At 46.4% G+C, this 10,990-nt stretch overlaps 1 protein-coding gene across 1 annotated transcript; it reads left to right on the top strand.

Annotated features, from left to right (window-relative positions):
* Positions 1-965: 965 nt before the first annotated feature.
* On the top strand, positions 966-10,478 carry slc7a14a (solute carrier family 7 member 14a; the record flags this gene model as incomplete). The annotated part of the gene is made up of 9 exons (XM_084569723.1): positions 966-1,272; positions 1,600-1,836; positions 3,940-4,157; positions 4,309-4,455; positions 6,288-6,496; positions 6,585-6,732; positions 7,687-8,179; positions 8,252-8,488; positions 9,301-10,478. The coding sequence occupies 9 exons, from the start codon at positions 966-968 to the stop codon at positions 9,588-9,590; spliced, it is 2,286 nt and encodes a 761-aa protein (XP_084425849.1). The 3' UTR covers positions 9,591-10,478.
* Between the last annotated feature and the right edge of the window lie 512 nt (positions 10,479-10,990).

Raw genomic sequence — 10,990 nt, 5'->3', positions numbered from 1 at the left:
GGCTGCTACCATCAAGGAGTGTCATTGCTATGGGGTGCCTGGTCTGGTCTAGGTGGGTGGTACATGTCTGAGTAACATCCACACGAACGCCAGGTCCAAATGTTTCCCAGTAGAACATAGTATTGTCACAAGTCCGTGGTTTTAATGTTGTGGCTGATCGGTGTGTAGCTCTCATTAATTGCAGTGGATTAATAATAAGTACGGTGGAGTATAAGGTTTTAAATTACTGTATCACTAGTGCATCTGTAATAGGAGCAGGATATGAATCGTGAAATGACTATAGAGCTAACAAGCAGTGCTGTAGAATCCAATGTAGTCGTTACTTTTGACAAAGAGAGCTGCTTGCAGGCAATCTTATGATATCTTGCAACATGCAGTGAAGTCATGACACATTTGTGTCTTATTTTGTTCAAACAATTGTTATACAGGCTCTTTTGTTTAGGTTTAGTAGGATTATGTAGCATGTATGTACTATTCTGTATCCCCATTACAAGCAAAAGAAATGTATTTGCCTTCCATGACTGTCACTAATGAGCTTGGCTACTATAGCAACAAGGCTACAGGGAGAGGACTGCTAATTAGCTGCTTCCTCATTCAGGTACGCTTCATTTGCGGACAAACTTGTAATACATCTCCACCTTTGAGCTCCCGTGTCCTAGCAGGGGAGCTCACGAAGCGTCAGATAATTAATAGAAAGCAATGTGTTGTGAAATGTGACAAAAATAAATCTTCTCACCCTTGTCTTTCAGATAACTCTGTCTCTCACCATGTGGGGTAAAACTGTCTGAACCAGAAGGCAGAGGCACAATCAGCAAGGCAGAATTAGATCTCCTTCTGTCATTTGGAATAAGGAATTCTTCCCCAGCGCTCTACGCAATCATTTGCTCGAGAACAGTCGCGGGGCGCAAGGAGAAAGAATCCTCCACTCTTTGTAAATTTCCTCCATTTGACCTTTAGCCCTCAGTATGAGCGGCCTGGTTGGGAAGCTGGACCCTCGCAGGATACAGTGGGGTTCGACATGGAACACCTTTGCGTCCCGCGTCCTGAGGACCAAACCCGTGGAGTCCATGTTGGATTCCGCAGTGACGGGTACCAGTTCGCATGGGACCAGGCTGGCCCGGGTGTTGTCCACGGTGGACCTGGTGTCGCTGGGTGTGGGCAGCTGCGTCGGGACGGGGATGTATGTGGTCTCGGGGCTGGTTGCCAAAGAGATGGCCGGTCCTGGGGTCATAGTGTCCTTCATTATCGCCGCTGTGGCCTCCATACTGTCAGGTGAGGCTGGTAATAATAGTCTACACACATGATTGTAATTATAACCACATCATAAAGGTGACTACCATTCTTATCACCATTGAAAGAAAGTGATTTATATGGAGTACCTTTTAATACTGTGCAATTATTACAAGGGCAAACACGTTATACAGGCGAAGCTATAATATAAGAGGCACTCAGGGTATATCTTAGTGCTACCTTAATGCTCCTGTCAATACAATTAACTCAGCCTTTCGCTTCTGTGATAATGCTGTCAGATCACCGATTGTGTACAGTATATACAATGTGTGCGTCTCTACTGCATGAATCTCCCTCCCTGTCCCGTAGGAGTGTGTTACGCAGAGTTCGGCGTGCGCGTGCCTAAGACCACAGGCTCGGCCTACACCTACAGCTACGTGACCGTGGGCGAGTGCGTGGCCTTCTTCATCGGCTGGAACTTAATTCTGGAGTATCTGATCGGCACGGCGGCGGGGGCGTCGGCTCTCAGCAGCATGGCGGACTCGCTGGCCAATCACAGCATCAGCAACTTTATGATTTCACACATCGGGACGCTCAACGGCTTGGGTGAGTGGGAGAGAGAGAGAGAGACACATGGGCTTAGGACAATTATGATAGTTCTACTCTGACAAAAATTAAGGCTGCTTTTAGCGTTTCTAGGATATGAATCGATATAGCGCACGGAGTGTTACATTCTGTTGGATTACTAGGGTCCAGTAATATAGGTTTGATAGTCTGCTTCCTAGATATAGCTATTTTCAGATGTTCAAGTGTGCATTTTCATAGATTCTATAAACTCTAGTCTCAGCTGTTGAATATTTATGTGTAGGAAATACAAGATACACAATCCCTCTACGTCGTCACCCATTGGAGCTTAAGTTTTGAAGCTCAGTGTTGGTGGCATTGGCGTTCACCACGTTAGCCGTGCCTGTCGCTGCCTAGCTAACGCCTAGGCAGCTAGTATACTGTGATGAAACTCATCTGTCAGTCAAACGGATACATTTTAAAGGGTAACCTGTGCGGAAATTAACATGTTAACATGTTTACTTACGCTTTAAAATTGGTCATTACAACATGGGAGTCCGTGGGAATTGACTCGCTGTTGTCGCCAGCCTCAAGTGGCCGTTTGAGGAACAGCAGTTTCAGACATTTTTACTAAAGCTTGTTACATACTCATACATAGAAATCTGTTCTCGCTTGTAGGGCTGCAAGAACAAGAAAAAAGTTTGTTTTGGCTGGGTCATTTGTACTTCCCAAAAGTGCCAAACTCCTGGGAAGTCCTGATAGGGACCTCCTAATGCAGCATACGTCACATGTGCTAAGCATTGTGGGAGATGCAGGAGATGGATGACGAGAGGCACTCTTCTTCTTATTTTTGGATGTCGGCCGGCCATTTTGACGACCGTGACCGTCGCATCACACCCTTCATTCAGCATGCACCCACACACAGTATGCCGATCTCTACCCAGGAGAGATTAGCGGTCACACTGCGAATATTAGCATCTGGGAGCTCACAGAGATGCCGATAGCGTTTCCGCTTTTCCACATTAACCACGCCCACTTCCGATTTCTGACCAATCACAGAATTGTTGCTGGACCCCACATAAGAAAAAAAGTTCTGCCCTGTTGATGTGTCGAGAACAAGCTGCAAGAACAAGCTCGCTCATTGGGCAACGAGAACAAAATGACGTCAACTTCTATGTAACAGCCTTAACAATGCTTGTCCCTATGAGTCATGAGTTCATTTGAAGTGAACCATATGCTATCCGTGCCACAGAGAAGAATTCAGATGGCTCTGTAACAGTGGCGATGCTCTGTTTTGAATGACAGCAAATCTTCCAAATCTCAATAAAAACACAGACGGTGAAACGTTGAGACTATTTGGGAAACCATCCAGAGGAGATTTTCATTTCCAGGAAGCGTACAAATGACATTCCACTGCTTATTTTGGAAGTCGGGTCGATTATTGAAACTAACGGCGTCGGCAGCATCTTGAATTCTCTAAACGATTCCTGGCTGCGGCGTAGTTTTCCAGGTCACAATCCTAGTCGGGGACGCCTGCTAATCTGGTGTAATGCTATAGCCGATGCGTGTGCTTGCCAGCTGTGTGTCTATCTGGATGACACCGCCTTGTCAGCTTCTTCCTGTGGTGGTCACATGATGAGCAGCATGGCCAGCTGTTCCACATCCTAATGGAAAGTTAATGTTTCCTTTTCCTGCAGGAGAAATGCAGTTGTTCCTCCACGCCCTTGCAATTTAGCTGAGAATATATATCAGTGATTTCCAGGCTCACACGGGCTGGGCTTTTGTTGAATGTTGTTGAGTTTGGTTAGGGTTAGGGTTAACCCTAGGGTTAGGGTTAGGGTTACCCTACACTGAGCTGTGAACACTGAAGTCTTGTTCTTTTTCATTTAATCAGATTTTTAGCAATACTATTTAGCAATACTGTCTAAAAACACTACCCGGAGTAACCCAAGTAACTGTGTTTGGCCTTTTCTTTCAATTTATAACATTTTCTACACCAGTGAATCACTACTAAAGCCTAATTTATTCCATGTATTTGTTTTCCGCCAAAGATTTTATACCACCCGCCAGCATCGTGACTGGACAACAACACTTTATGTCTTTTCCATGTGCTTTAATTATTCAATGCATGTGTTTCCCCTCCAGGTAAGGGAGAGCAGTCGTACCCAGACCTGCTGGCGCTGCTGATAGCACTGCTGGTGACTGTGATCGTGGCTTTGGGAGTGAAGAACTCCGTGGGCTTCAACAACGTGCTGAACGTCATCAACCTCATAGTGTGGGTGTTCATGATGATCGCCGGGCTGTTCTTCGTCAACGGAGAGAACTGGGACGAGGGGAGGTTCCTGCCGTTTGGCTGGTCAGGGGTATGCAAGCACATGCATACACACACATAGAAAATCACATGTAAGCAAACAGATGAAACAGAAAGGTTATTGTGTTACAGTGCCAGCTGGTTGTGTTTTTTTTTTTTTTTCCGTTAAAGCCATAATTCTTCTCGCCTCGCCGCCGTTGCAGGTGATGCAGGGTGCAGCCACGTGCTTCTACGCCTTCATCGGGTTCGACATCATCGCCACGACCGGAGAAGAGGCCAAGAGTCCCAACACTTCCATCCCTTACGCGATCACTGCCTCACTGATCACCTGCCTCACTGCCTACGTCTCTGTGAGTGAGCTCAGGGTCCTGAGGCATAATGAAACATTCATTTTTAGAGTTCAATAGTACCCAAAGTATCATTTCTTATAGGCGATAGGCGATTTGAATTTGTTTGGCACGCACAGTGTGGTACTGAAGTGAGATAACAACTTGTAGTGTTCAGTGCCTCCAAATAAATACGATTACATCACTTGTGGGAAGACCGAAGGCTGTTTTCACTCTACATTTTATTTTCATACACCTACATACACTAGCTTGTTTTTTTTGTCTGTTCATGTTTTTTGTTTCCCTGATTTTGGCTTAAAACGTAAAGATATAAGCCTCCATCTGCTTATTAATTCATCATACTCTCTTAGCTATGGCATTGAGTTCTTATCGACATTGCTTGGAAATGCAGACTGAAAGCGCTTCCCCAAACGCTGAGATGTTTTTATCCGAAAGGTGACGGGATCAAATATATGTAGATGCTTCTCCTGCACCGGAACACCGTGGGCGCGTATCTCACGCGCTGGAAGGTTGTTGCTATGGGGCACACCATGACGGCGGCCAATCAGAAGCGGGGAATTTCTCAGCGTAGCCTGGGGGCAAAGATTTGATCAACTTCAAAACTTGGCAACTTATTTCCAGAATCCTCCTCAATCTCCCCCTCTCACTCTCTCTCTCTCTCTCTCTCTCTCTCTCTCTCTCTCTCTCTCTCTCTCTCTCTCTCTCTCTCTCTCTCTCTGTCTTGCAGTCACATCTGTTCCTTCACATCACCCCTTTCCCGTCCTCCAAAGTTTTTTTTTTTTTATCTCAGCCTCTCTTAATCTCCATCCTTCTTTGATCTATTTCATTCTGTAGTCATCTTGGAAAAACTTTCCTGCTCCCACGGAGTGTATAGCTGCAGTTCAGTCTCACTTTAGTCAATGAACACAGATCTTTTTTGATTTTGCGGTTTGTAAGACAAACTTCATCATAAAAGATTGTCAAAACGTATTTATTGCCCTCTTTATACGTATTATTAAGAGAGCAGCATGGGAGAGAATTATGTTGCATGATGTTTTTTGCTGGGGTAGTCATGAATGTGCAAACCAAGAACTACCTGACAGTGAGCTAGAGCATGCATGGAAGAATTGCAGTTTGTGATCGGCTTTGCGCTCTCAAACACACATGTTTAATAAGGGTCTTTTGTAGGATTCCCTCTGGATTAGTGTAGCCCCTTTCGGACTGGTTCACATATTGAATGAAGAGTTGACGGGCATCTTTTTATTCTAATTATTATCATCACTGTTGTTCCTCCCTTTTTGCAAACTGTTCACGCAAACCCATCTCCTTTCGTAGCGCAGCATTTGTGACAGATGGCCCTGCATGATTTCACACGTCAGACACGAGGATAAAACACACACACGCACACACACAGACACACACACACAGAGGGAAGCATGACTAATAAACATTTTGCACGTGATGCGATGTGCAGTGTCCTGAGCGCGCTAGCTAAGCTGCGAGGATGCAGCTCAACACACAGAGCTTCTCTGCCTGACTATGGCGTCGTGTAGAGGGTGGTGGACATTGTTCACGATGGTCCAGATTTTGTTCAAAGTCCTTGCATCTGCCGCCGATGTCGGGGACTCCAGCTCTGCCCCTACCACAGAGCCCGCCTTCCGTATCAGCTTGTCCAGCCGCGAGTGTCACGGTGTCCATTTAGTTCTGGAGATGGAAGAATGGTGGCCAGCTCTGGTGTCTGCTGCTGCTGCTACTTTCTAATAATGGCTTTACAAACCTTATGATGGCATGCAAAGATGGAGAATAACATGCTATTCTTATTAATAACCAAAACTATATTTGTGTTTTCCATCCAGGTTTCTGTGATCCTGACACTGATGGTGCCGTACGATGAGATCGACGCGGACGCCCCGCTGATGGAGATGTTCGCCATGCACGGCTGCATGTTCGCCAAGTATATTGTGGCGGTCGGATCTATAGCCGGGCTGACCGTATCCCTCCTGGGGTCCCTGTTCCCCATGCCCAGGGTCATCTACGCCATGGCGGGGGACGGCCTTCTGTTTAAGTGAGCCCTCGCAGTTATTTCTATCTTTTTTTCTTGTCAATCTAAATCACGCGTGCATCTAAGTCTGTTCATCTCGACGTGTGTTTAGGTTCCTGGCCAACGTGTCTTCCTACACAGAGACCCCCGCTGTAGCCTGCGTGGTGTCCGGCTTTCTGGCTGCCCTGCTGTCCCTCCTGGTCAGCCTTAGAGACCTCATAGAGATGATGTCTATAGGAACTTTGCTGGCGTACACACTGGTGAGTGCTGGAGAGAAGAAAAATACAGCACATAAAGACCTTGGGGCTACCTGGTTAGTGCTGCTGCCTCACTGTATTATCTCACAGTACTGCAGAGGTTTATTCTCAGTATTTTATAACCTGATCTATAGTCAGGCCACAGTTTTTCTTTATATGAATGTGGTAGGATTGTGTTTTCCTGCTTAGCCTTTTTCTCACACTACATAAAAAATGCTTGTGAAGTCAGATTAGGTGAAATAGACTCTGCTCTTTGAAATGGCTTTTAATGACTGCAGAAAGCAATAGGGATTTTGCCGGGAAAACAAATCCTTCCCATACATGATTTATAGAGAATTATGGGACCAGTGTAAATGTACATAAACTGTAAGTCTTAGCAGATTTAAAATACATAAACGATTAAACAACAGGAAGTGTTGTTGGCGTGTCTGTGGTCCTAAAGGTCCTAAAGGTTGCCTTGCATGACAGTGATTTAACGTTTTGGTGGGCTTATCAATCAACCTGTCAACTGGGGTATCAATGAACTGCTGAAACTGTCACATCCAGCTCTGCTGCATCTAGTCATGGTTAACTTTATCTCTGTCTTTCTGGGCACTTCCTGTTTACTTTGAATGCTCCTAACGCTCCAGATCGTTCCAGACGTCTTCACTTCCCCCCAAGTGTCTCATTGTTCCACTTGTATTTAGTCTCCCTTCCTACTTTGCCAGTTTGTCTTTGATCTACTCCTTGTGATAAAGTAAAGACTTTCTAACCACCATCTATGCCTTGGGATGTGCAACTGAGTCCTCCTCGACCACTTCTAGTCAGAACTAAAACGATGCTCCATATTCTCAGTTGTTGCAGTAGAAGTACAGTCAAACCAAATAAACTAAACCCAACTATAGAAAAACTTGTATTTGGGGTCACATCATTCTGCTTTTAAAGAAACAACGTGCTCCCTCTCCTCCTCCTCTGCAGGTGAGCCTCTGCGTTCTCCTGCTGCGTTACCAACCCGAGGGCGACATCCACGGCTTCGTGAACTTCCTCTCAGAGGAGCAGAACAACAAGAGGAAGGAAGGCGTTCTGGCCGAGTGCGAGAAGGACGCCTGCTCGCCGACCAGCGAGGCGGACGAATTCGGCGGCCCCACTAACACCTGCGGAGCCAAAAACCTGCCGTCGCTGGGCGACAACGAGATGCTGATCGGCAAACCGGACAAAAACGCGTACACTGCCAGCCACCCCAACTACGGCACGGTGGACATGACCACCGGCATCGAGGCGGAGGAGTCGGAGGGCGGGATGTCCAGGCGCTTGAAGAAGCTGATCGGACCACGCTACTATACCTTGAGGATCCGCCTGGGCCTCCCGGGAAAGATGGACAGGCCGACTCCAGCCACTGGGAAGACGGTCACTGTGTGTGTGCTGCTGCTCTTCATCTTCATCTTTGCTTTCTGCTCCTTCATCATTTTCGGTGAGGACAAGTGACTTACACTCAGATATACGGTGCGGTGCAAGCATACGTTAATTCATTCTTTTTCTTCAGGAGCGAGCTATATTGGGGAGGCTCGCTGGTGGGCCTTGCTGCTATTAATCGTGTTCATCGTCGTCCTTGCCCTGCTGGTCATCATCATCCTCCAGCAGCCGGAGAACCCCAAGCGTCTGCCCTACATGGCACCCTGTGTGCCCTTCGTACCTGCTTCAGCCATGCTGGTCAATATCTACCTCATGCTTAAACTGTCGGCCATCACCTGGATACGATTTTCAGTATGGTGCCTCGTGGGTAAGCGGACCCTGTCCTAGATCACTTTATTTTATATTAAGGTTTTTTTCTTACCCTCCTGGACAAATGGAAACAGATAATTATTTGATCTCAATCAATGACTCACCTGACTCATTCCTTACTGGGTCAAGTAGCCAATAAAGCACTTGCTTTGCTATACACCGATCAGGCATAACATTATGACCACCTTCCTAACATTGTGTAGGTCTCCCTTGTGCCAGTTCTGATTCATCAGAGAATGGACATGGGCCTTCTGGGTGTCCAGTTCAGATCAGTTTGGGATCTAGAGAATTTGGAGGCCAGGTCAACGCCTTGTGCTGTTCTTCATGTTTTTTTTGAGTTGTTCCTAAACCGTTTTTGTGTGTGTACCTGTGTCAGGCTGCCTTCTGCTGCCATCAAGGAGTGTCACTGTTATGGGGTGGGTGTGCCTGGTCTGGTCTAGGTGGGTGGTACATATCTAAGTAACATCCACATGAATGCCAGGTCCAGAAGTTTCCCAGCAGAACATTGAATTGTCACAAGATGGACAATGTTATTTACTTGTCAGTGGTCATAATGTTGTGGCTGATCGGTGTATTTGTGTGTGCATTTTATTGCAGAGTTCTTTTTGTTTGCACACAACCAGTTATTTATTTTTTGAGGACTGAGTACAGTAAATAGAACAGCTGTGCTCTTCTGACTCACTCAGAGTGGGTTGAACTGTTTTTAAGTTCACCGCGTTTTCTCTTCTATTATTTAAACTCGCTTTAATAATGTTTGATTGTGTTTGTGTGTGCGCGCATATCGATCGGCTGTTTGTGCGCCCTCCCCAGGTGTGCTCATCTACTTCGGCTACGGCATGTGGAACAGCACGCTGGAGATCACGGCCAGGGAGAACGAGGTGCACGCCTCCACCTACCAGCGCTACAACCAAGGCGTGGACGAAGGCTTCTGCGGCTTCGACGACAATTTCTACCCGCCCACCAGTGACACCTGGGGTGGGGGGTCGGGGCTGACCCCGCCCCCCGAGGCGAACCCAGATAGTGACGGGGCGCCTCCGAAAGGTGGAGGCAGAAGCATTGCCAATCACGGCCTCGCGGAGGAGGATCCGATGGATTTCTGAAGGGACTGACTCTGTGTTACCCTGAATGTACTGCCTTGTCTGCTGCCTGGGGAAAGGGAGGGGAACAGTGTGTGAGTCCATGAACGAATGTGTGTGCGTGTGAGGGAGTGTGTGTGTGCATGCCTGCATGAGTGTGTGTATCTGTTTGTGTGTCTAACCCTTGGGCTAGATTGTTTCTCGGCAGTGGAACAACTTTTCCTCCACCTTACTCCTGGATCCCCCCGCTCCCAAACAAGTGTGTGCGTCAAGGTCACGAGCTGACACATTTACTTCTTAGTCAGTTACCGTAGTCCACGTCCCACACGATGAAAGGCCAGACGAAAAAAAAAAGTGTGGACGAAGCAAGAGATAAGTAATGTGGATCACTGCCCCGTGAACCATATGATCTAGAACGCCAGGAATTACAGGGGAGGATAAGGTGGTGAGATGTAACGTACGAATCAGCATGTCCCTTCCTGTTTTAACGCAGACGGACAGGAAAGTCAGATGACAGCACGCCAATCCCACATGACTTCCTATGTCCAGGTCTGACTTTCTCCCCTCGTTTCATGTTAAACAGGAATTTAAAAATCAAACAAGATAGCAAAAAAAAAGGATTCAAACTCAAATATGTTTCCCCTGACCCCCTAACATCTAGCCCAAGGGACTGAGAAGTGGAGTCGGATAAGGGGTGTTGATGTTTTCTGTCACAAATAGTACTTGGACTTTGCTTGCAATAGTGCCTTCATCTACTGTACGTGAGTTTTACTGATTCTGTCCGTTTTTTTTCTACTTTAATTTTGCCTGCGTGCGTGCGAGTGTACACTCAAACTCCACCTTTTGATTATTGTGTCTCTGTGTGTATAAAACTGTGTTTCTCGGATTATTTTTTAATCGTCCCACTCTGTCCAGGCATGAAGCTCGAAAATCAGTCCACCTGCAACAAAGCAACTCATGGCGCAATGTAACACATGCTCATCAGTGTACCCAAAAAGAAGAGAGAGAGAGAGTAGACGGTATAACAGACGGAGAAAGTGAAGGTTGAATCCTAACCTGCAGGCTTATTGTCATTTTTTTTCCCGTTCAGTTTTTACTGTATGCTTGTGAGGAGGAGGAGGTTTTTGGTTTACCATGGCCAGGAAGGATTTCACTTTTAGTTGATTCGGTTATTTTCCTCATAGCTCGTACCCTTTCTCGTTGAGGGCAGAACAAAATTGGGAAATGATTACAGTGGGAGGGTCGCGAACGAGCCAGGATTGTTTTTCTCTTTTTGCTGAAGGCAGTGTAGACTTCACTATGTTGAAACATTGTTCAACCACCTTCTGCACACCAATAATTCTCATGCCATGCCCAACTGACAAAGTTTGAGTTACAAACAATGCAGAATTATACTTTTTAGGGCTTTTCGACTAACAGAGAAC

Source organism: Chelon labrosus (assembly GCF_963514085.1).
Source record: "Chelon labrosus genome assembly, chromosome: 20".
NCBI lineage: Eukaryota > Metazoa > Chordata > Actinopteri > Mugiliformes > Mugilidae > Chelon > Chelon labrosus.
This window is presented reverse-complemented; position numbering and strand designations above follow the sequence as displayed.